We start from the raw sequence: 22388 nt of genomic DNA, 5'->3' as shown, positions 1-22388 counted from the left end.
TTTTGTCTTGGAGCGAAGAGCGTCACTTGGCGGGCGCGAGCCTTTCGCCTGGGCGTTCCGCTCCCGGGGGTGCCAGCGGGCGCTAAGCCTGCTGGCCTGGATCTGGCTGGTGTGCCCGGCTCTAGGGCTTGGATGTAACTCTACTGTGCTGCCCTAGGCACGCCATCAAGTCCCCCAGTCTAGTAGCCGTAGCATTGCAGCGCTAGTTACGATGTTCTGGACTTAACTGAATGATGCGTGCTCGTTTTTCTTTATTCGTCGCTCTGTTTTTAATGGTGACGTGACTGTTGGCAGTTGCATCATCACATCAGTCATTTAAATGTCCCGCCTCTTCTTCTTCTTTAAGAGGATCTTTGCACAGTTTCTTTTGCTTCCTCTGTTCTTCTTTTCTCTTTGTGTTCATTCTACTTTCTCTGTTATGGCTAATCTTCCTGGGATCGTCCCTTCTTCTGCCGAGTACCGAAAGTTGGAGGTCATGTATGGCTTATCCTCCTTAGAAGGTGTGGAATTTCCCTCTGCTGGCTCTAGTATCTCTTCTCCCCCCTGGAAAAATTAGGGTTTTACTAAAAACCCTAGATGCTGGCATACGATTGCCTCTGACAGATTTCCAAGAGGAGGTTCTTCAGAAGGATGGTTGTAGTCTTCAGATGTTGACCCCTAACGCTGTTAACAAAGTGGTTGCCTTCGAGATAATCTGTAGAGCCAATGGGTATGTTCATGACTATTTTGTTTTCAAGTTCTTTTTCCGGTTCTGCCTTACCGGTGACAAGTGTACTTTTTCGGCCCGGCGAGGAGGGCATGCCTTAGTTCTTGATGGGCGTACCCCCAAGAATTGGCAAGACAAGTGGTTGTGGGTGAATCAGGAACTGGTTGGGAGTGGTCGTTACCGTGCTAACACTTTCGCCGATACTGTCCCCAAGCTCTTTCCTCACAATCAAGAAGTCGCTGATTACTTGAAAAGTGTGCAAGTAACCGCTGAAGATTACTCCGAAGCGATCCTGTCCGGGGTAGGGATGAGCCCCTCCTGGAGGCGGCGTGGCAAGATGGCGGTGTTCTACTCCGTCGTTGATGGTGAGTGTCACATTCGCTCTCTTTATTTTACTTTTGGTGTTTCTTTTAACCGCCTCCATGTGACTTGCATTTCATTCTATTTTTATTTAGGTGTTGAGTCTTCCTTATCCATGGATGAGGTATTGCGTAAATGCGATCGAGGCAAACTGGAGTTTCGTGAGGTGGATCTGTTCGAGCATCTTCCCCCTCCTCGTCGGGCATATCGTCCCAACACCCCTACTCCTTCAGTCCCTCCAGCGGGCTCGTCGGCGCCTGGGGGAGATCCGTTGTTTGCCCGCCCAATTTCCTCTGTTATGCCAACGGGCGGTGTTTCTTCCTCTTCCCCGGAGGACTGTGAGGACAACAAAGAGGGTATTATTGCTGACGTTCGGCGGATGCAGGCGAAACAGAAGGCTATGCAGGCGAAACAGAAGGCTATGCAGGCGATGGGTGAGCTGGTGACTGGCGCTCCTCCCGCCCCCAAGAGAGTGTATACTAGGCGCAACTTTTCTCGCCTGCTGAGCTCGATGAGTTCCACGCCAGTAAACTCCACCTCTGCTGGCGTGGTGGTGATTCCCGATGATGATGTGCAACAGTCTGAGGGGGTCAATAGGGCGACTGAATAGCCCGTTATTCCGGATTTCTCTTCCATTCCTTCTCCGACTATTCTGTTTGCTCCATCGAAGCTTTCCTCGGCGAAGGAATCCGGCCCTCCTGGGCCGGTTACGGCTTCCAATGACAGTGGAACTGGTGGCGATGTTTCTGAACCTACAGTCTTTGTGCCATCTTGGAATCTTCATGATGGTTCCCGTTTGTCTGTTCGTGCCAACGCTCTGGAATTCTCACGTCATGCCTTCCCCCCAACTGCTGTTGAGGATATGGGAGCGATGGGTAATGCTGCCCTTGCTTCCAATATGGCTTATGCTGCTGCACATGCGATGTTTTATCTTGTTGTAGGTTCTCGGCGTATCCACGCCCTGGGTGAGGTGGAGACTACACATGCCACCTGTGGATCGCGTGTGGCAAGCTTGGAGCGCCGTCTGAATGAGCTTGGCGATGATCTTTGCTCCTCCGAAAAGAAATGTGAATTGCTGGCGTCTGAGAAGAATGTTCTTGATGAGGCTAGGGCTGCATTAGAGGCCAAGGTTGATTCTCCCACTCAAACGAATGAAGGCTTAATAATCCAGGTTGAAAGTCTCGAGCGTGACGTCGTTGACCGTGACAAGCTTGTGTCGTCGCTGCAAGCAGATGTGTGCGCTGTTCGTCGAGATTTGGATTGGCTGCTGCAAATTGGTGTTGTGCGTATCGTTGATAAGCTGATAGAGCTTCCTGACTTTACCAATGCTATCAGTCTTATCCGCCATGCTGCATATGTGGACGGGGTTGAATCTGTCCAGAAAGCTTTAAGTGGCGGTGAAAGTGGGGAGGCGGGTGCCAGTTCGTTGTCTGTCGGGCCTGTGGTTAGCGTAAGTGATGCTCTCTTATCCTTTGCTAGTATGGATCACGCATGTCTGTTGGGTCTGGGAGAGATGGGTATTGATGGTTTTCGAGAGTTGTGTTCTTTTGGTTCAGAGGGCACTCCTGAGGATGCTGCGTGTCATGAAATGGTGCTTGTGAATGGCATTGGTGTGGGAGGGAATGGTAAGGATTGTGGTGCTAGTGGTGATGGTCGAGCAGGTGTTGGAGATGGTGATGGTCGAGCAGGTGCTGGAGGTGGTGATGTTGATGAGGTGACAGATGATAGGGAAGTTTCTGATGGGTTGGCTGGGAAAGTGAGTGCGGATGATGTTGTTGAGGAGGTTGTGGTTGGTGATAAGTCTGTTGGTGATGGTTCGAAGCCGTAATATTTCCTTGTTTTGTTTAGTCTATGTGCTTTGCTTTGCAATGGTTGGATTGCCCAGAACAATGTTTTTTCTTTTATATGTATGTGTTTGATATGCACTAAGCATTATCTATTATCTCCTTTTGTGTTTTGTGCTTGGCTTATTCGTTTCTTGTCTATTGCTCAAGATGTGCCAAATATTTTGCCTTGTTTGTTATTATTGACACGCTAAGTGTTCACATTGAGTGCGCTTAGCACTCATTATTCAATCGTTGGAGATCATTACACTAAGTATGAGAAATCAGCAATTGCATTACTATTTAACCGCGGGTTTTTTAAATACACTGAGTATTAAGCTCATGTCGCTTATGCATGAAATTTTATATATGTCGAGTACTAAACTCATGCCTTTAAATATAGGAATACACTGAGTATCAATTCTCATGTCACTTAGCATGGATAAATGTACTCTAAGTACCTCTAAGGTGCAATATACTCAATGGGATATCAACCAACTAGGGTTACATCTTTCCTCTTCCTTAGAAAAAATATTTCTTTAGGTTCCTAGCATTCCATGTTCTTGGAATGGGTCTTCCTTCCATCGTCTCTAATACATATGCCCCGTTCCTGTTTGCCTCTGTGACCCTGTATGGGCCTTCCCGCATTGGGCCTAGCTTTCCCTGGGGCTGTGCCCGACTGGCCTCATTTTTCCTCAAAACATACTCGCCCACTTTGAAGGCCTTCTCCTTTACCCTTTGGTTGTAATACCTTTCTGTTGCATGTTTATATGCAGCTTGGCGTACTCCCGACTCTTCGTGCTTTTCCTCTAGGATATCTAAGTTTATCCTCAAGCCTTGTACGTTGCTTTCCTCATCTTGGTTGGCCACCCTTAGCGTATTCACTGCCACTTCCATGGGGAGCATGGCTTCAGTTCCATATGTCAAGCTGAAGGGGGTTTCCCTTGTGCTTTTCCATGGTGTAGTCCTGTATGACCATAGCACCATTGGTATCTCCTCTGCCCAATTCACTTTTGCTTTGCCCAACCTCTTTTTGATCCCATTGACAATGGTTCGGTTGGACACCTCTGTTTGACCGCTCGCTTGGGGGTGTGCCACCGATGTTAAGCGTTGGCTTATTCCTTTGGCAGTGCACCATTCTCTGAATGGGTTCTCAGCGAATTGCAAACCATTGTCACTGATGAGAACCTTAGGTGTTCCAAATCTTGTCATGATGTTTTTCCACACAAATTTTATCATGTGCCTCCCAGATATGCATGCCAATGGCTCAGCTTCAATCCACTATGTGAAGTAATCCACGACTACCACCATATACTTCAGCTTCCCTGGTGCTTCTGGGAATGGACCCACTATGTCTATGCCCCATTGGTAGAAAGGCCACAGGCTGGATATGTTGCTTAGCGGCGCCGGGGGTTCCGCATGGACTGGGGCGTAAGATTAACACTCCCCACATTTCTTGGTTACTTCTACTGCGTCTTGATGTATCGTTGGCCAGTATACCCCCATTTGTAGCACCTTTCCTGTCAAAGCCCTCGCTCCTTTGAGTGCGCCTACCTGCCCTGAGTGTGCTTCCTGCAATATCTCTCTCCCCTTGGCTTGATCTAAACATTTTAGCCATGGAGACGTGAACCCCTTCTTGTACAACTCCCCGTTCACCATTGCGTATGAGGGCGCCTTTATACGTATTTTTCTGGCTTCGTCATGGTCGTCCGGCAACACCCCTCTCCGGAGGTATTCCCGGAACGGCGTCATCCATGTGGGTCCTGCGGGGGTTAGGATGTTCACCTGCTGTTCATCAATGCTTCTCTCCCGGAGCACCTCCACTAAAACTTTCTTTGACAGGTGGTCGAAACAAGTGGACGCTAGCTTGCTCAAAGCGTCTGCCCTCTTATTCTCACTTCTGGGTATCTGCTTGATTGTAAATTGGTTGAATGATCCTACCAGTTGCTTTACCATCTTTACATACCTTCCCATTCTTTGGCCTCTTACCTCAAAACTCCCATTTACTTGGTTCGCTGCTAACCTTGAGTCGGTTAGCGCTGTTACAGCTTTCGCACCCATCTGTTTGGCGAGTCGCAATCCTGCGAGCAATGCCTCATATTCCGCCTCGTTGTTCGATGTATGGAAGTCGAAACGGAGGGCGTAGGTTACCTCTTCTCCTTCTGGGCTAGTCAGGATCAGACCCGACCCTGAGCCCTCCCTGCTGGACGCTCCGTCCGTGTACAGGGTCCATGAACCAACGCCGATAGGGGCCTCTTCAACTATCCACACCTTTTCTTTTGCCGGATTCCCTCCGTCAGGAATTTCTAGTAAGAAATCAGCCAACGCCTGCCCTTTGATACTTGTTCTTGGGCGGTAGTTTATGTCGTGCTCTCCCAGTTCAATTGCCCACTTGGCCAACCGACCCGACGTTCCGGCTTAAGCAAGATCTGTTTAATGGGGTAGCTTGTGAGTACCTCGATTTGATGTGCCTGGAAGTATCGCCTTAATCGTCTCGTAGCGTAGATGAGTGTCAGCACCAATTTTTCCAGCGTGGGATAATTGAGTTATGGTCCTTGCAGCGCTCTACTAACAAAGTATATCGGTCTCTACTCTCCTTCCCTTTCCACAACCAATACCGATGATATCCTTTCACCTGACGTCGATAGATACACTTGTAATGTTTCTCCCGGGATGGGGGTTGCTAGGGTCGACAGCTTGTGCAATGCCTCCTTGATTCTCTGGAGCGCCTTCTCAGCTTCATTCGTCCATTGGAAATTGTTTTTTTCGATGCATCCCTTTAAGGTGTGGAACAGTGGCATAGCCTTGTCGGCAGATTTTGAGATGAACCTACTTAGAGCTGTGAGCTTCCCGTTCAGACCTTGTTCATCTCTAAGAGAGTTTGGGGTTGGCGTCTCGATGAACTCGTTGACCTTGGTCGGGATGGGCTGGACGCCTTGTCTAGTAACATAGTAACCCAAGAATTGCCCCTCTTCCACTCCAAACGTGCATTTGGCTGGGTTTAGTTTCATCTTGGTTACCTCTAATGTTTTGAAAGTCTCTTCGATGTCTTGCATCATTTTTTCTTCATTTGGGCTCTTGATCACCATATCATCTACATATACCTCAATATTCCTTCCAATCTGCTTGGCGAATATCGAGTCAACTAGCCGTTGGTATGTCGCCCCTGCGTTCTTTAACCCGAAAGGCATCTTGGTGTAGCAGAACGTGCCATGGTCTGTATAGAAGGCTGTTTTCTCTTCGTCTTCTTTGCTCATCAATATCTGGTGATACCCTTTGTATGCGTATAAGAAGCATTTTAGCTTGTATCCCTGTAGCGACTCTACCTTCTGATTGATTTCTGGGAGTGGGTAGCAGTCTTTAGGGCATGCCTTGTTTAGATCAGAAAAGTCGATGCACATGCGCCACGACCCGTCCTGCTTACGGACCATAACTGGGTTTGCGATCCATGTTGGGAACGTCGCCTCCCTTACTATTCCGGCCTCCGTCAGCTTAGCCACGTCTGCATTGATTGCCCTGTTACAGTCTCCTCCCTGTACCATTTTCTTCTGCTTAACCTCTTTTACCCCCGGTTTGATCATCAGCTTATGTTCGATGACCTTCCTTTCTACCCCACCATATCCGTGGGGGTCCAAGCAAATACATGTTTGTAGCGTTTGAGCAGGTCAACCAGTGCTCTTCTTGTGTGGCTTGGGAGGTTGCTTCCAACATCGATCGGCTGATCGGTATATCCCTCATTGATTACCTCCTTCCCTTTTGTCAGACTGCCCCTGGGCCTCTTGGGCCCTTTGGTTATTTCTGATGGCTCCATAATCGTATAGCACCGCAATTCTCTGGGCGGAGTGGCTAGAATCGTGGCTTTGCCCTTTGGAGTGTCGAATTTCATGATCCCATGCATGGTTGAAGGTACGGCCCCTAGCTTCAGGAGGGCGGTCCTTCCCAAGATGATGTTGTATTCCGCCGAGTGCCGGATGACCACAAAGTCTATCAGGGCGGTCTTCTTCCGCTGCTTGTTGTGGCTAGTGATTGTTAAGGGGAGGTGAATCGTGCCCAACGGCCACAGGCTGTGGCCGGTGAATCCCACCAGCCTACCCATCGTAGGTCGCAAATTGTCTCTCCAGCGATCCGGGAGGAGCCGGAAACAATGCTCATATATGATGTCTGCTGAGCTCCCGGTGTCGACATAGACCCTATGGATAGTCACGTCTTTGATGGATGCCTATATTATCAGAGGGTTGTCGCCCTTCCAACCGTCTGGCCGAGGATCCTGTATGGAGAACATGAGCGCGCGTGCTGGCAGTTTAACAATGATTTGCTCTCCTCGCTGTTCCTCCCTACTTCTTTTGCTGCGTATCATGAATATCTCCTTGGGCTGAACTCCTTCGCGGGATGGACCCTTGGCGTTCTCAGCATCGAATTTGGCACGTAGGCTTCGCGCCACCTCCACTAGGTCTCCCTTAAGTTGTTTCTCCTCCATCTCCTTCTTTAGCACCGAACAGCTAGCTGTATCATGCGTTTTGCTTTTGTGGTACTCACAGTACCGACTCTTAGGCGAATTGGCTGGCTGCTGTTTCTCAAACACTGCATATATTTCTGGGCGGCGACTCCGTCTGTCGTCTTTAATAAATGGTCGGAAACGCGGTGATGGTCTTCTTGCTTGGCCACGGTGTCTTCCTCCCCCTCGGAAGTCCGTGTGGGTCGGGTGGTGATGTCTAGTCGCCATAGCCTTCAAGTAGGCCTGCTTGGCTGCCTCACTCTCTTCCTGCCGTAGGTACCGCTCCACTCTTTCTTTCAACTCAGCTCGTGTTAGAGGCTTCTTTCCCATGAGTTTCTGCGAGAGGGGCCCAGGCAGGAGTCCCCATGTGAAAGCACCAGCAATGATCCCTTCGTCATGCCCCGGTACATTCAGCGTAGCGTTTATGAACAATGTAAAGTATTCTTGAACAGTCTCCCCCTCCCTTTGTTTGCAGCCTATAATTGAATGAGAATCGCCTTTGTATTTACGTAGCTGCATGAAGTTGGTGAGGAAGAGGTATTTGAGCTGAGCGAAGTTTGAAATGCTGCCCGGTTGTAGCGTTTTGAACCATGTACCGGTGTTGCCATCGAGCGTCGTCGGGAAGTATGTGCACCATTGTAAGTTTTAACGACGTCATCGTCCATTCATACGTATCAATGTGGCTATCTGGGTTAGTGGTTCCATTGTACGTTTTAAGCGTTGGGAGCTTCGCGGTGTTTGGTATTTCGTAATCCAGCAGCTCTTTAACGAACGGAGATGTTACACTCCGGGAAAAACCATCCTGGTTTGGAGCAGTTGACATCCCTTGCTGGTACTGCGAACTCATTCCATGCTGTAGGGGCGTAAGGTAGGTTGGGCTTGGTCCATAAAAGGGGTATGGTTGGAATGGTAACTGGAGGGGATGGCTAGTGGAGAAAGGGTGCATGGACGTAACAGGGTTGATCATTATCGGTTGTTGTAAGCTGTTGTTCGGGGGAATAGTCAGTCCCGTCCATGCTCCGACCGTTGGGTATACGGGTGGTGAGTTGTTCATCATGATTTGCGCCAATGGTGGTAATAGAGTTGCAGAATTCTGTCCACCAGTCGTCTGGAACGATGTGGGTGTTACAAACAACGGTGAAAGGTTGAAAATGTGGCTCGATGGAGGTGCAGTTGAGTGGACTGTCTGCGTCTGTTGCAGCGGCGGCGCAAAGAACGATGGCGTCTGAAGCTGTGTGGGCGAAAGTAGCTCCGTCGGAGTTTCTCTTTGCTGAGAAGACAACGGTTGCGAAATATTTCTGGCGGCTGCTGTAGAACTTCCTTCACCCAAAACTGGCCTATTGGTCGCTGTAGGCGGTGGCGTTTCGTCCAACGTCGCCATGGGACGTATGGGACTAACTGGTTGTCCCTCGCTACCGTTGGACGCCATTGATGCTTGATTTCGTGCTTTTGTTTGTGTTCTTCGTCTCACAAACGGATGGCGCCAAATGATGGAACCTTGCTCTTGATGAGACCTCGCTTCTAACTCTGGGGTGGGACCTTCTTGGTTGCCTGGATGTATCTGCAAGGTCACAAAGAACAAGGCCCGTCAGCTGCTTCCGGGGAGGAGTTCCCGGGAGAACGCTCCGACGGTCAAGTTAGGATGGCTTTAGGGTTTGTGTTTGTTATTTCTAGATCGGTTGGAGAGCTTACCTCGCTAGTATGAGAATACGTGCTTTTATACCTAGTGCTTCTGCCTAGTCCGTACTAAACAGGATCGCTTTTTGGGGAGACAGGATCTGAGGGGCTGATTGGAGGGTCATGTGCCTTCCACTGTCAGAGTGCTCTCATTGGCTTTGACGGTAATGCTCTGATCCCACTATTTGTCTCCTGACCGTACTTTTGTCTTGGAGCGAAGAGCGTCACTTGGCGGGTGCGAGCCTTTCGCCTGGGCGTTCCGCTCCCGAGGGCGCCAGCGGATGCTGAGCCTGCTGGGCTGGATTTGGCTGGTGTGCCCGGCTCTAGGGCTTGGATGCAACTCTGCTGTGCTGCCCTAGGCACACCATCGTTATATGTTTGTGTGGTGGTACTCAGGGGGAACTCACTAAGATTTGTCTTACAATTTCAGTCCATTGTTTCAGGTAACTCAGATGATCGTGGCAAGGCGAAGGCGTGATCGTACACATCCTTCGATGACATATTTTGGAATTCATGAGATACTGATCTTGGGATATTTATATTTGATACTTTTTTTGATATGGTTTTTGTTTGAAAACAATGATTTCTCCTAATTTTAAAAATGAAATTTTTTATTGTGATTTTAGAATGTTACAAGTCCCCACAACTTGGACCAAAGTTGATGAGGTATCGAATTTGAATCTTAGCTCTCTAACCGATACCTATATATATATATATATATATATATATATATATATATATATATATATAACCCCAAGATACAATTACAATTAAAAATATAAAGACATTAACTATTGCCATAAAAACGTTTAAACATAAAATGAGAAAATACCAAAAACTTTAAACTATATTCACATTTTGTGATTGCGATTGGAACACCCATAAAAATTGAAAGAAATTAAACTTTTTAAAATCAACCAAATTCACTATAAAATCATAAGTAGAAAACATGAGGATGTGTACGGTCACGCCTTCGCCTTCCCGCAATCATCTGAATTACTTGAAACATAACCCAAAACTGTAAGCTAACGCTTAATTAGATCTCCCAAAGTACCAACACATAGACAAATAACAAATGCAATAACAACATGTCGGGTCCAATCAACTGTCCGGTTGGAATACCCCAGGCCCATCAACCATTGCGTTGGAATGCCAATACACTATGGGTCCAGTCAACTATCAGGTTAAAATATCCCAGGCCCATCAACCATCGGGTTGGAACGCCAATATACATCGGGTCCTATCATCATCGGGATGGAATACCCTCGGGCCCACTCAACCATCGGGTTGGTATGCCCCCATCCTGTTGGCTTACGCACAAAGCAATAAAGCCTTAGCCACCGACCCAAATATGTGTACATATAACAGGTAACATATAACAGCAGTCTATAGATAGTCAGGTAGATATACAAATCACTAAGCATAACATCATCCTATATACCATGATACCGATCTAACAGATCACAACAACATTATAACATACATAATAGGATATTAAATCCTAAGGGCCGGGCTTGGTGCTTTCGTCCACAAGTATTATGAGGAAAACTCACCTCACAAACTGGATAAAAGTTGATGAGGTATCGAATATGAATCTCAGCTCTCTAACCGACATCTATTCCCACAAAATGACCAATTTTCCATCATAATTCCAAAATATCCCCATGGTCAAACTTGCTCAAAGTGAACTGGTCAAACCAACTAGCTCAACTAAGTCAACCCAACCAAGTCAACCCAACCGATTCAACTCGACCGAATCAACTCAGGGTGCATACGTGGGGCGTGCTCCGAAGGTATGTTGGGCGTGCACACAACCTCACACGTTGACCACCATTGAGGTGGTTGACCTCATACGCATGGCGTACTCCGAGTATGCGGGGCGTACTCTCAGAAGTCCACAAGTCCATTAAGAGCATACTGGCTTAAGCTCTTACGTCCATAATTCGGATCCATGGCTAAATTACTCTTAGGAGTCCTAAAGTCTCCAAATTTATGAGTTAGTTTTCCCAATAAGTGCTTAACTTGAGGTCTTATTCCGTTAAGACCTTTTAAATGATGCATGAAGCAAAACTATCCATCTGGAACCCATTTTTGTGACTTAAGACCCCTCTTAGGGTATGAAAGGACATCTTAAAGGTCAAGAATATGCGATGTTCAAGATCTAAAATTTTGGGACCAAAAGGCTCCATAAAAACATCTAAATCTAGATCTATATGCTAGAGGAATAAAGTTGCAAGTTTTTTACCTTAGAAAGTTTGCAAATGATGTAGAAAATCCAGATGCAAAATGCTTCACTCTTCCAAGATGAGTTTGGCTTCCTTCCTTCTTCTTCTAAGCACAAAACACAGACTCTTAGGCTTGAGTAGCTTCTTAATGTGAACTAGGGTTACAAAACATCTCAAGAGGGATGAAGGCTGATAAGGTGAGGGGAAATAAAGCCATAAAGGTGTTTAAATATGAGCTAAACCCTATAAATTAGGGTTTCCAAGTCTGGTAAATATGCCCAACGTATAACATGTAAGCCCAACGTACTAGGGCATGCCCTAGTACGTTTAGTGTATACACGTAAAGATGGCGTACTCCTCGAGGCTAAATTATGAAAATGCCATTGGGGCTCCTTTTGCGTACTTTCTTGAACTTAGGGACAAAAATGCAACATAATTAAATTATAGGGATGAAATTAGAAGTACCTTATCATCAGGATGTTACAATTCTCCCCCACTTGATCTAGAGTTCACCCTCGAAGTTTTTCGCAACGAATAACTCAGGATAATGCTCCTACATCTCCTCATTTGATTCCTAGCTCCACTCGGAGCCTCTGCGATGTTGCCACTATACCTTTACCAAAGGTATCTCGTTGTTGCACAGGACCTTCATCTTTCTTTCTAGAATAGCCATCAGCCTCTCAACTTAGTTTAGGCACTCATCAACCTGAATATCATCCAAGGAAACTACTGCCTCATCATCCAATATGCACTTTCGCAACTGTGAAACATGCAAGGTGCTATGAATCTGACTGAGATCCTCAGGTAGATCCAACCTGTAAGCCACCTTGTCAACCCTAGCAATTACCCAAAAAGGTCCAATATACCGGGGACCCAATTTCCCCCTCTTCCTAAAGCGTATCACACACTTCCAGGGTGAGACCTTTAGGAGTACCATATCGTCGACCTGAAACTCCAATTCGGATCGGCGCCTGTCGGCATAGCTCTTTGGCTGACTCTAAGCGGTCTGCAGTCTCTGCTTGATCTGCTGAATAAGACCAGTGGTCTGAAGGACTACTTCAGTCCATCCCATAACCATGTGACCAACCTCTCCCCAACAAACTGGGGTATGAAATCTCTGACCATATAAGAGATCAAAAGGCAGAGCACCAATGCTGGAGTGATAACTATTGTTGTACGAGAACTCCACCAAAGGCTGGTAAGAATCCCAACTCCCACCAAAATCAATAACACATGCTCGCAACATATCCTCAAGGGTCTGTATCGTTCGCTCACTCTGGTCGTCGGTCTGCAAATGATATGCGGTGCCGAAATGCAACCTCGTGGAACTTCTGCTAGAAACCGGGGGGGGGGGGGGTGAACCGAAAATCTCGGTAAGAAACAATGGAAACCGGAACCCCATGGCGAGCGACAATCTCTCGGACATAAACATCGGCCAACTGTTCGGCCGAAGACCTCTCCCAGATGGCCAAAAAGTGGGCAGTCTTGGACAATCGATCCACGATGACCCATATAGCATCAAAACCCTTTTCCGTCTTCGAAAACTTGGTGATGAAATCCATGGAGATCTGCTGCCATTTCCATATGAGAACCTCTAGAGGCTGCAGCTTTCCATGCGGCCTCTGATGCTCAACCTTGACCATCTTGCAGTTCAAGCATCTCTCGACATACCAGACTATCTCCCCCTTCATACACGGCCACCAGTAGCTCAATCTAAAATCGCGATACATTTTGGTGGGTCCCGAGTGTATAAAAAATCGAGACTTATGAGCCTCCTCTAACACAATCTGTCTGACCCCACCAGAAACTGGAACCTAAACCCGACCACACTAGGTCAACAATCGTCGACTATCCATGACAAACCTATCAATTTCACCCATGATCCTTTCCTGTTTTGAGTTCTATTTCCAAACCCCCTCTAACAGGGCCTCTCCGATCAATCCTAAAAGTAGAGAATCCATAGATATCCTTATACACATGTCCTCGACTGAAGACCCAACCGACTTGCGGTTCAAAGCATCCGCCACCACATTCTCTTTCCTTGGATGGTAAAGGATCTCACAGTTATAATCCTTAACAGCAATCAGCCACCTGCGCTGCCTCATGTTTAGGTTCAGCTGGTCCATCAAATATCTCAAACTCTTGTGGTCCATGTATACAGTACAATGGGCCCCATATAGATAATGTCTCCAAATCTTGAGGGAAAACACCACTGCCCCCAATACAGGTTATGTGTGGGATATCGCTTCTGATGAGGCCTTAGGTGTCGCAAAGCAGAAGCAATCACTCATCCTCTCTGCATGAGGACCGCCCCCAAACCGGTGATGGATGCATCACAAAATACCACAAAATCCTCGGCCCCCTCTAGGAGGGTCAAGACTTAGGACTCACATAACCTCTGCCGAAGAGTCTTAAATTTTGACTGCTGCTCAGGACCCCATCAGAAATCTATCCCCTTCCTCGTCAGATGAGTGAGGGGTACCACAATCTTGGAGATGTCCAGAATGAATCTCCGGCAGTACCTTGCCAAACCCAAGAAACTCCTGATTTTTTAGGGAGATTTTGGAATCTCCCACTGCATTACCGCCTCGATCTTGGCCGGATCGATCAGAATCCTATTCTGGTTAACGAGGTGCCCAAGGGACTGAACCTCTCGTAACTAGAACCCGCATTTCAATAACTTGGCATAAAGCCGTTCTAGCCTCAAAACACCCAAAAGCTCTTGAAGGTGCTCCTCATGCCGCTCTCTGGTCTTGGAATACACCAAGATATCATCAATAAACACAACGACAGATTAGTAGAGCATTGGCCTGCATACCCGATTCATCAAATCCATAAACACAACAGACAAATTGGTAAACTCAAATGGAATCACCAAGAACTCATAATGCCCTTGTAACGACCATAAAATTTCAACCAATTTAAACTTTTCAAAAACAACCCGATTTCATAAAATTATTACAAAAAGGTTTTCAATATAATTATTTCAGAGTCTTCCCAGAATTACATCACAAAACATAATCACGAGGAGCGGTACGATCACGCCTTCACCTTGCCACGGTCTCCTGAAGAACCTGAAAAACATTAAACCACAACTGTAAGCCCGAAAGCTTAGTGAGATATCCCCAAAATACCAACCACATATACCATACACGCATAACATGCCATATCATAACAGAACACAGAACAGCCATGCACTTCGGGTCTACTGTGTGACTGGTCCGCCGCACCGGCCTTCAGTCCACCTAGTCCACCCTCCGAGTCTAACCACATACATCGAGTCTACAGTGTGGTTGGTCCGCCCGCACCGGGCCTTCAATCCACCTGGTCCACTCTCTGAGTCTACAGTATGACTGGTCCGCCCGCACTGGGCCTTCAGTCGGCCTGGTCCACTCTCCGAGCCTCGGCACGTTTGGTCCGCCCTCTTGGGGCCTACAACCTATCCGGACCGCTCGTTGGGCCTTCGGGATAACTGGTCCGCCCTGGGTATGTTGGCCTATAGCACAAAGCAGGTCCCGCCTCAACCCAACCCCAGTCCAACAACCATGTGCACATAAACATTCAATCATATAACAAATCACATCCAATCAAACCGATCTAACAGATCACATAGCATAACATCATCTTAACCAGGATACCGACCTAACCGGTCACTAGCATAGCATCATCCTATATACCAGGATTCCGACCTTAACCAGGCATCTAACATATACCATCCTAACTACCAGAATGCAACATAGCAAAGCAATAACATAATAACGATACCCGGATCACAATCCGATAAAGGGCCGGCCTTGGTGTCGTAGACCCTGTTGATATAGTGAGGATAACTCACCTCGCAACTGCCGACTGAACAGATAAACCCAAGCTGCTCCGACCACTGATACGATCTCCACCACTGGCCAACCACCAAAACACTGAACTCAAAACAAATGCCAACAATTACCAAAATGCCCCTGGAAATCAACTGGTCAACCCTTGGTCAAAGTCAAAGTCAACCCCTGACTGACTCTACTCGACGAGTCAACCCAATGACTCGCCGAGTCCCCATGCACATAAGTTCCCCAATCCGCGACTCAACTCGCCGAATCCAACAACTCTGAGTCCTTTCACACTCGACTCACCGATTCACAACTCAACCAGAAGAAAGGTTAGGACCTCACGACCAGACTCGCCGAGTCCAAGAATAGACTCGCCGAGTCCAAGGCTATCTGCAACCAACTCGCCGAGTTGTTCTTCCAACTCGCCGAGTTCCTGACCATATTCATCCAACTCGCCGAGTTGTTCTTCCAACTCGTCGAGTTCCAGCCTATCTTCAAGCAACTCGCCGAGTACATCCTTGTGACTTGCCGAGCACCCCCTAGATTTGAAACCATACAGAGGCTTTCCAAGCCATGCAGAAGCTCTAAACCATAGATCTACTCTTCTACAAGCCATCCATCACGTAAAGTGGCAAAGTTTACGTTGATCCAAGGAGATCTAGGCATTTTACACTCTAAGGCTAGGGTTTGGGACAAAAGGGCTTCACCAATCACTCAAAAATTGGGACTCTATGATATATTGGACCATCACAAGCTTAGATCTGAAGTAGCATCCTCAGATCCAAGCTTCTATCTCAATTTAGATGTCATATCAACCACTACACATGAACCCCATGAAGAAAAAGCTTAAGGAAATGGTTCCTTACCCCTGGAATGAGCCCAACCAACTGTAGATTCCTGATCTCCCCAAGCTTTCTAATACAAGCCTCCAAATCTTCAAACTTAAAGCACCAAAGATCCTTCTACAAACTCTAATTCACTCAATAATGGGGTCTCCTCACGAATTTAGGGTTTCTGGAACTCAAGGAATGGTAAAGAGGCTGGGGAAGAAATGTTATGTTCTTTATATAGGGCTCAACCTCCGAAATTAAGGTTTTCTCCACTCAGCACCAACTCGCTGAGTCCACCCAAGCTACTCGCCGAGTTGGTCACTTAACATGCAACTAGAGTCGCGACCCTACTCTCCGAGTCCACTCGTTGACTCGCCGAGTTTCCCTCTCACACTTACACTTTTAGCCCTTCAACTCTACTCTTGATAATTCGGGATGTTACGAATGCCCATAATGATTCTGGAACGCATTCTTCTCTATGTACTTCTGTCTCACTGTCACCTGATGATATCTATCTTGTAGAACCAAGATGTACCCTACAGCTGATTAAAGAGGTCATCAATCCACAGAAAGGGATAACGGTTCTTCACCGTTAACTTGTTCAAATCCTGATAATCAATGCACATCCGATGTGAACCATCCTTCTTCTTGATGAATAGAATCAACGCTCCCCATGGAGAACTACTCAGTCTGATGAACTGCTTGCCTAGCAGGTTCGGCAGCTGAGATGATAGCTCCTGCGTCTCAGGTGGTGCCAAGTGGTACGACGCCATGGAAATCAATGCTACACCTGGCACAAGATCAATCATGAACTCAACCTACCTCTCATGTGGCACACCGGGTAACTCCTCCGGGAACACATTAGCAAACTCCCTAACATCTGGAACCTCTGAACCTGAAATCTGATCCCCAACTCGAGTATCAACCATATAAGCCAAGTAACCTGCACATCCATGTTAACTATATCGACGAGCCCTAAGTGTGAACAAAACCCTGAACCAACCCTGGTGCCCTCCCCATAGATAACTAGTTCTCCTCAACTTGGGGTTCAAACTGCCACTCACTGGCCCTGACAGTCAATCATGGCACGAAAACTGGTCAAATAGTCCATACCCACTATCACGCATACATCTCCCATGTGCATATAGATAAGATCAACCGGATAAGGCACCTTAAAGATCTCCAATATATAACCTTGATACACTGTGGATGCAGAAACCCCGTGTTCGTTGGAAATAGAAACCTGCAACAGACACTCTAACTCCCCAATAGGCATATCAAACTCCTTACTAAATGACCGAGATACAAAAGACCGACTCGCGCCTAAGTTAAATAACAGAAGAGTAGACAAAGAGTTTAATAGGAACGTACCTATTAGGAACATATATATGATCATAACATAAAGCATAATCAAATGAATAATAAATAGAAACATATGAGTCACGACGTCTGGTGCCAATCTGGCCTCCTCTTTCGTGAGCTGGAAAGTGCGACCTCGAGCCCTCGGGGGCTCCACCTTGCCCCGGATCCCATCAGTAATCCTCACAGTAGACAACATTGGAGCCTGTGTTGGACTGGTAGCTTGCAAGCGACCCTTGGCCTTCATATGGACCACCTGATCATAATGATAACAAAGTCTGATGCTAGAAGCTGGAGCCTACTACCAGCAGTCCCTCACAATGTGGCTCTGCTTGCCACAGTTGTGGCATTCCGAAGAAGATCAACAAGCTCCATCATAAACCTTGCAGCACTCCACCATGGAGGTATTAATAGACCCAAATATCTCTGGAAACTGCTCGAAAGTGAGCTGCAACCTCCTCCTGAAGGATCTCCTTAATCCTGTTCTCGGACACAGCTGGCCCACCCTGGCTACCAGCTCCTGATCCCGATCTGGATCCCGTCTTAAATCGTCTCGTTGTCACCATACTGAAAATAAAACAGAGAGAGAGAGAGAGGGAGAGAGAGAGAGATCAAATAAATCACATATCCTACTAGGGGAAACAACTCCCAACAAATCCCTAGGGGTTATGACTTCTCTGCTATGCGTACGAATCCCGTGCTTCCAGTAGTAAGAGCCCATACTACCTTCCACACCTACCCATATTTGTCTCAAGGATCATCACAACAACCCTAAAAATATAAACTAGAATATGCATACACTCAATTGTCACTCCCTAGAGGAAGGCTAAATATCACGAAACTGGCCGACCGACCCCACACAAGTCATACATGAAACTTCCACAACCCTACAACACTCGTGATTGCTAATCATACATAACATTGGACCATATAGATAGTCGAATATCTGATCCTACCCTAATCCCTTCATTAAACAAGAACATGAAATAAGGCCAAACCAAATGTTCTTAGGCTATAGAATCTTAGTTATGAACAACTATGATGCATGCACAAAGCAACTACAGTAACAATGTCAATTCCATATAAAGAAGAACCCTAGGTTATGAGGCATCATATAATCAGGAAATTCTATCATGAAATTCTTGAAGATCCCTAGACTATAACTAGCATGCTGTTCTAGCATATCACAAGATCAAATAATAGTGTGCTAATTTGGGGTCTACTTACTGGCTCCGATGATTCATACACATCACATCCTCCTTGATTAATTTGAAAACCATTTGAAAATTATTTTTTTAAAAATCTTTTTCCATAGTTTGAGAATTGATTCACATGAGTGTTCCACCAATTCACTCAAACAAAGGCTCTGATACCAACTTGTAAAACCCATAAAATCACAAGAAATTGAAACTTTTTAAAACAAAACAAATTCACAATTTGTTTACAATCATAGTTTTCAAAAAACATTTTCAACATCAGAGTCTCCCAAACTCATATCTTAAAAACATGAGGAAGTGTATGGTTACGCCTTCACCTTCCTACGGTCATCTGAAGTACCTGAAACATTACCCAAAACTGTAAGCCAACGCTTAGTGAGATCCCCTAAAGTACCAATACATAAACATATAACAAATATAATAACATCATTTCTGGTCCAATCAACCGTCATGTTTGAATACCCCTAGCCCATTAACCATTGGGTTGGAATGCAAATACACTATGGGTCCAGTCAACCATCAGGTTAAAATATCCCAGGCCTATCGGCCATTGGGTTGGAATGCCAATACACAACGGGTCATGTCATCCTCAAGATGGAATACCCTCGGGCCCACTCAACCATCGGGTTGGTATGCTCCCAACCTGTTGGCTTGTGGACAAAGCAGTAAAGCCTCAACTACCGACCCAAATATGTGCACATATAACATATAACATATAACAATAGTCTATAGATAATTAGGCAGATCTACATATCACTAAGCATAACATCATCCTATACACTAGGATACCGATCTAATAGATCACCATAGCATGATAAAATACATAACATGATATCAAATCCAAAGGGCCGACCTTGGTACCTTCGACCCGCAAGTACAGTGAAGAAAACTCACCTCACAAACTAGACAAAAGCTGATAAGGTCTCAACTCCGAATCTCAGCTCTCTAACTGACACCTATTCCCACCAAAAGACCAATTTTCCATCAGGATCCCAAAATAATCAAAATATCCTCAAGGTCAAACTTGGTCAAATTCAACTAATAATACCAACTAGGTCAACTGAGTCAACCTAGCCGAGTCAACCCAACCGAGTCAACTCGACCGATTAAACTAGGGTGCATACATGAGGCGTACTCCAAAGGTACACTGGGTGTACATGCAGCCTCGCACATTGACCACTATCGGGGTGGTTGACCTCGTATGCAGGGCGTACTCTAAGTACGCGGGGCGAACTCTCAGAAGTCCAAAAGTCCATTAAGAGCTTAATGGCTTAAGCTCTTACGTCCATAATTCAGATCAATGGCTAAAATACTCTTAGGAGTCATAACGTCTCCAACTTTATGACTTAGCATGTCCAATAAGTGCTTAACTCAAGGTCTTATTCAATTAAGACCTTCTAAATGATGCATGAAGCAAAACTAACAATTTGGAACCCATTTTTGTGACTTAAGACCCCTCTTAGGGTGTGAAAGGACAACTTAAAGGTCAAGAACATGCCATGTTAAGATCTAACATTTTGGGACCAAAAAGCTCCATAAAACATCCAAATCTAGATCTATATGCTAGAGGAATAAAGTTGCAAGCTTTTTACCTTAGAAAGGTTACAAATGATGTAGAAACTCCAGATACAAAATGCTTCACTTTTCCAAGATGAGCTTGGCTTTCTTCCTTCTTCTTCTAAGCACAAAACACACACTCTTAGGCTTGAAATAGCTTCTCACGGTGAACTAGAGTTGCAAAACATCTCAAAAGGGATGGAGGATGATGAGGTGAGGGTAAATGAAGCCATAAAGGTGTTTAAATATGAGCTAAACCCTAAAAACTAGGGTTTCCAAGTCTGGCAAGTACGCCTAACGTACACACGTACACAGGATGTACTCCCCGAGGCCAAATTACGAAAATGCCACTAGGGCTCCTTTTGCACACTTTCTTGAATTCAGGGACCAAAGTGCAACATAATTAAATTATAGGGTTGAAATTAGAAGTCCCTTCTCATCGGGATGGTAGAATGATAATATCTGACCTTTTTAAGGAATTTTAAAGACTTTTAATAACCAAAACCAATAAAAATAAAACTTCAACTTTTCAAATGATCAAGATTTGAATCTTCTAACATAAAAGAACATTTGACATTTCACGTAACACGTAACAAAACTTAGGCTTTTACCAAAAATTGTTAAAAATTGATGCAAAACTTTTCGAAGGACGTTTTAAACAAAAAGCCTATGATTTATGAGACATCAAATAACTAAAAAGGGAAAATACTATAAAGGGGATGTGTTTTTTTGTTTTGTTTTTTTTGGCTCACTTTTTGGTTTACCAAAGAGTTTTACATAGGTTGCTTCAAGTAAAAATATAAAGCACAACTATATACAAACCACAAACGACATCTAAATCCGACCCAAATAAAAAGATAAATGAAAAAAATCAAGCAAAGCTAAATGCAAAAGCTAATGAGATCAAATGGCTAAAATGTGTCTATATCATAAGGTCCTGTGATATGATATGAAATGCAACATATAGACACTAAGGATCTTAAAATGACAAAATCTAGTTCTTATTCCTTTCTTTGAGGTTTGATTGTGGTGTGTAAGGAACATGTAAGTAAGGAACCAGTTTGTTTGAGGCTAAATTGTCCCTCTACTTATGTCATACTTGCCATAAGTTGATTCATCGGCATAACTACTTGCACTCTCCCCCCACACATATATAAAAGAAGACATGACAACTGAAAGTCCCTAAAATCAATTCTTATCTTTTTATGTGAGTTTCCAAAAGAATTGTAATTAAGGTGATTCGAGTCTTTCAAATAAAGATATTCGGGGATGAGAATAAAGAGATAACAAAAATGCATGCATTCTAATGTCCTAAGTTAAATGTTATGCTAAAATAAAAAGTGAAAAAGAAGAAAATAAAATATTTTTAGAGTTTTTTTTTATAAAAAAATGAATGCAAGTTATTTAAAGACTAATATGTTATGCAACCTAACTAAAAAAATGCATGCAAAAGTAAATGTAAAGAGGAATACCCCACCCCAAGCTTAAGAACAAGCATTATCCTCAATGCTTAAGGTAAGGGCAGAAATGACCTAATTCAGAGGATTCAATGGCGGGAAACGTCCATGGTAGTAGTGGAAGTCCAACGTGTCCTGCACCTGATTGGAAGTGGAGGGAAAGGACTACTCTAGCCTACTAACTCGGGTTGCCACATCCTAAATGGCATGGGTTTTCTCCTGAGTTTGAGTGTCGATATGCTGGACAGTTGAGAATATCATGGAAAACTGGTCAAAGAATGTAGGGAGGAAATATGTTGGGATCTCGTGTCCTCCCTGCTGCTGTGGTTGGTACTGAGGCATAGCAAATTGATGTGGAGGGACCTGAAAGTGGTCCTACTGATACATGGGCTTCTAAATCTATGGCTGGTCAAAATAGACTCCCGACTTAGGCATCTCATCATCATCTTCCTCTTCCTCTTGTTCCTCATCCTCAAAATTAGGCAGTACACCTGCGGGGGTTAAATAGTCTAGGGGATGCCAAGTGTATGGGTCTTGTGCATTAAATGAATCACCAACCCAGATTGAGAGTATGTAGATTGGGGATTTTTCACTATCATGCCAACTGTATTTGTCTTTGCCACAGTCTTGCAACATCTCCATATGCTCTAGAGTGACACGATCGAGTAGGAGCGTAGGCTGGATGCTATCAACATGTATGTATACAACGACATGGAGCTCTAGGCCGATGGCTCAACCTATAATAGTAATGAACCCCACTATGTGAATTTCCCCCATGGATCGTTGTCGTACCGAGTTACACTTGTCAAGGAAGAACGTGGAGAAACAAGGAACCTTTCCCTCGTACATGCAGATGAGGAA

The 22388-nt window shown here is 45.3% G+C and overlaps 1 protein-coding gene across 1 annotated transcript; it reads right to left on the bottom strand.

Annotated features, from left to right (window-relative positions):
* Nucleotides 1-4326: 4326 nt before the first annotated feature.
* LOC145064256 (uncharacterized) lies at nucleotides 4327-4950 on the bottom strand. Its single transcript, XM_079011738.1, has one exon. It carries the CDS (start codon nucleotides 4948-4950, stop codon nucleotides 4327-4329), a length of 624 nt encoding a protein of 207 aa, XP_078867864.1.
* Between the last annotated feature and the right edge of the window lie 17438 nt (nucleotides 4951-22388).

Source organism: Lactuca serriola, chromosome 7, assembly GCF_051521515.1.
Source record: "Lactuca serriola cultivar US96UC23 chromosome 7, Lser_US96UC23_V15, whole genome shotgun sequence".
NCBI lineage: Eukaryota > Viridiplantae > Streptophyta > Magnoliopsida > Asterales > Asteraceae > Lactuca > Lactuca serriola.
This window is presented reverse-complemented; position numbering and strand designations above follow the sequence as displayed.

Coding starts and splice junctions, on each gene's coding strand:
- LOC145064256 (XM_079011738.1), bottom strand. CDS start 4,950: ATGGGTGCGAAAGCTGTAACAGCGCTAACCGACTCAAGGTTAGCAGCG.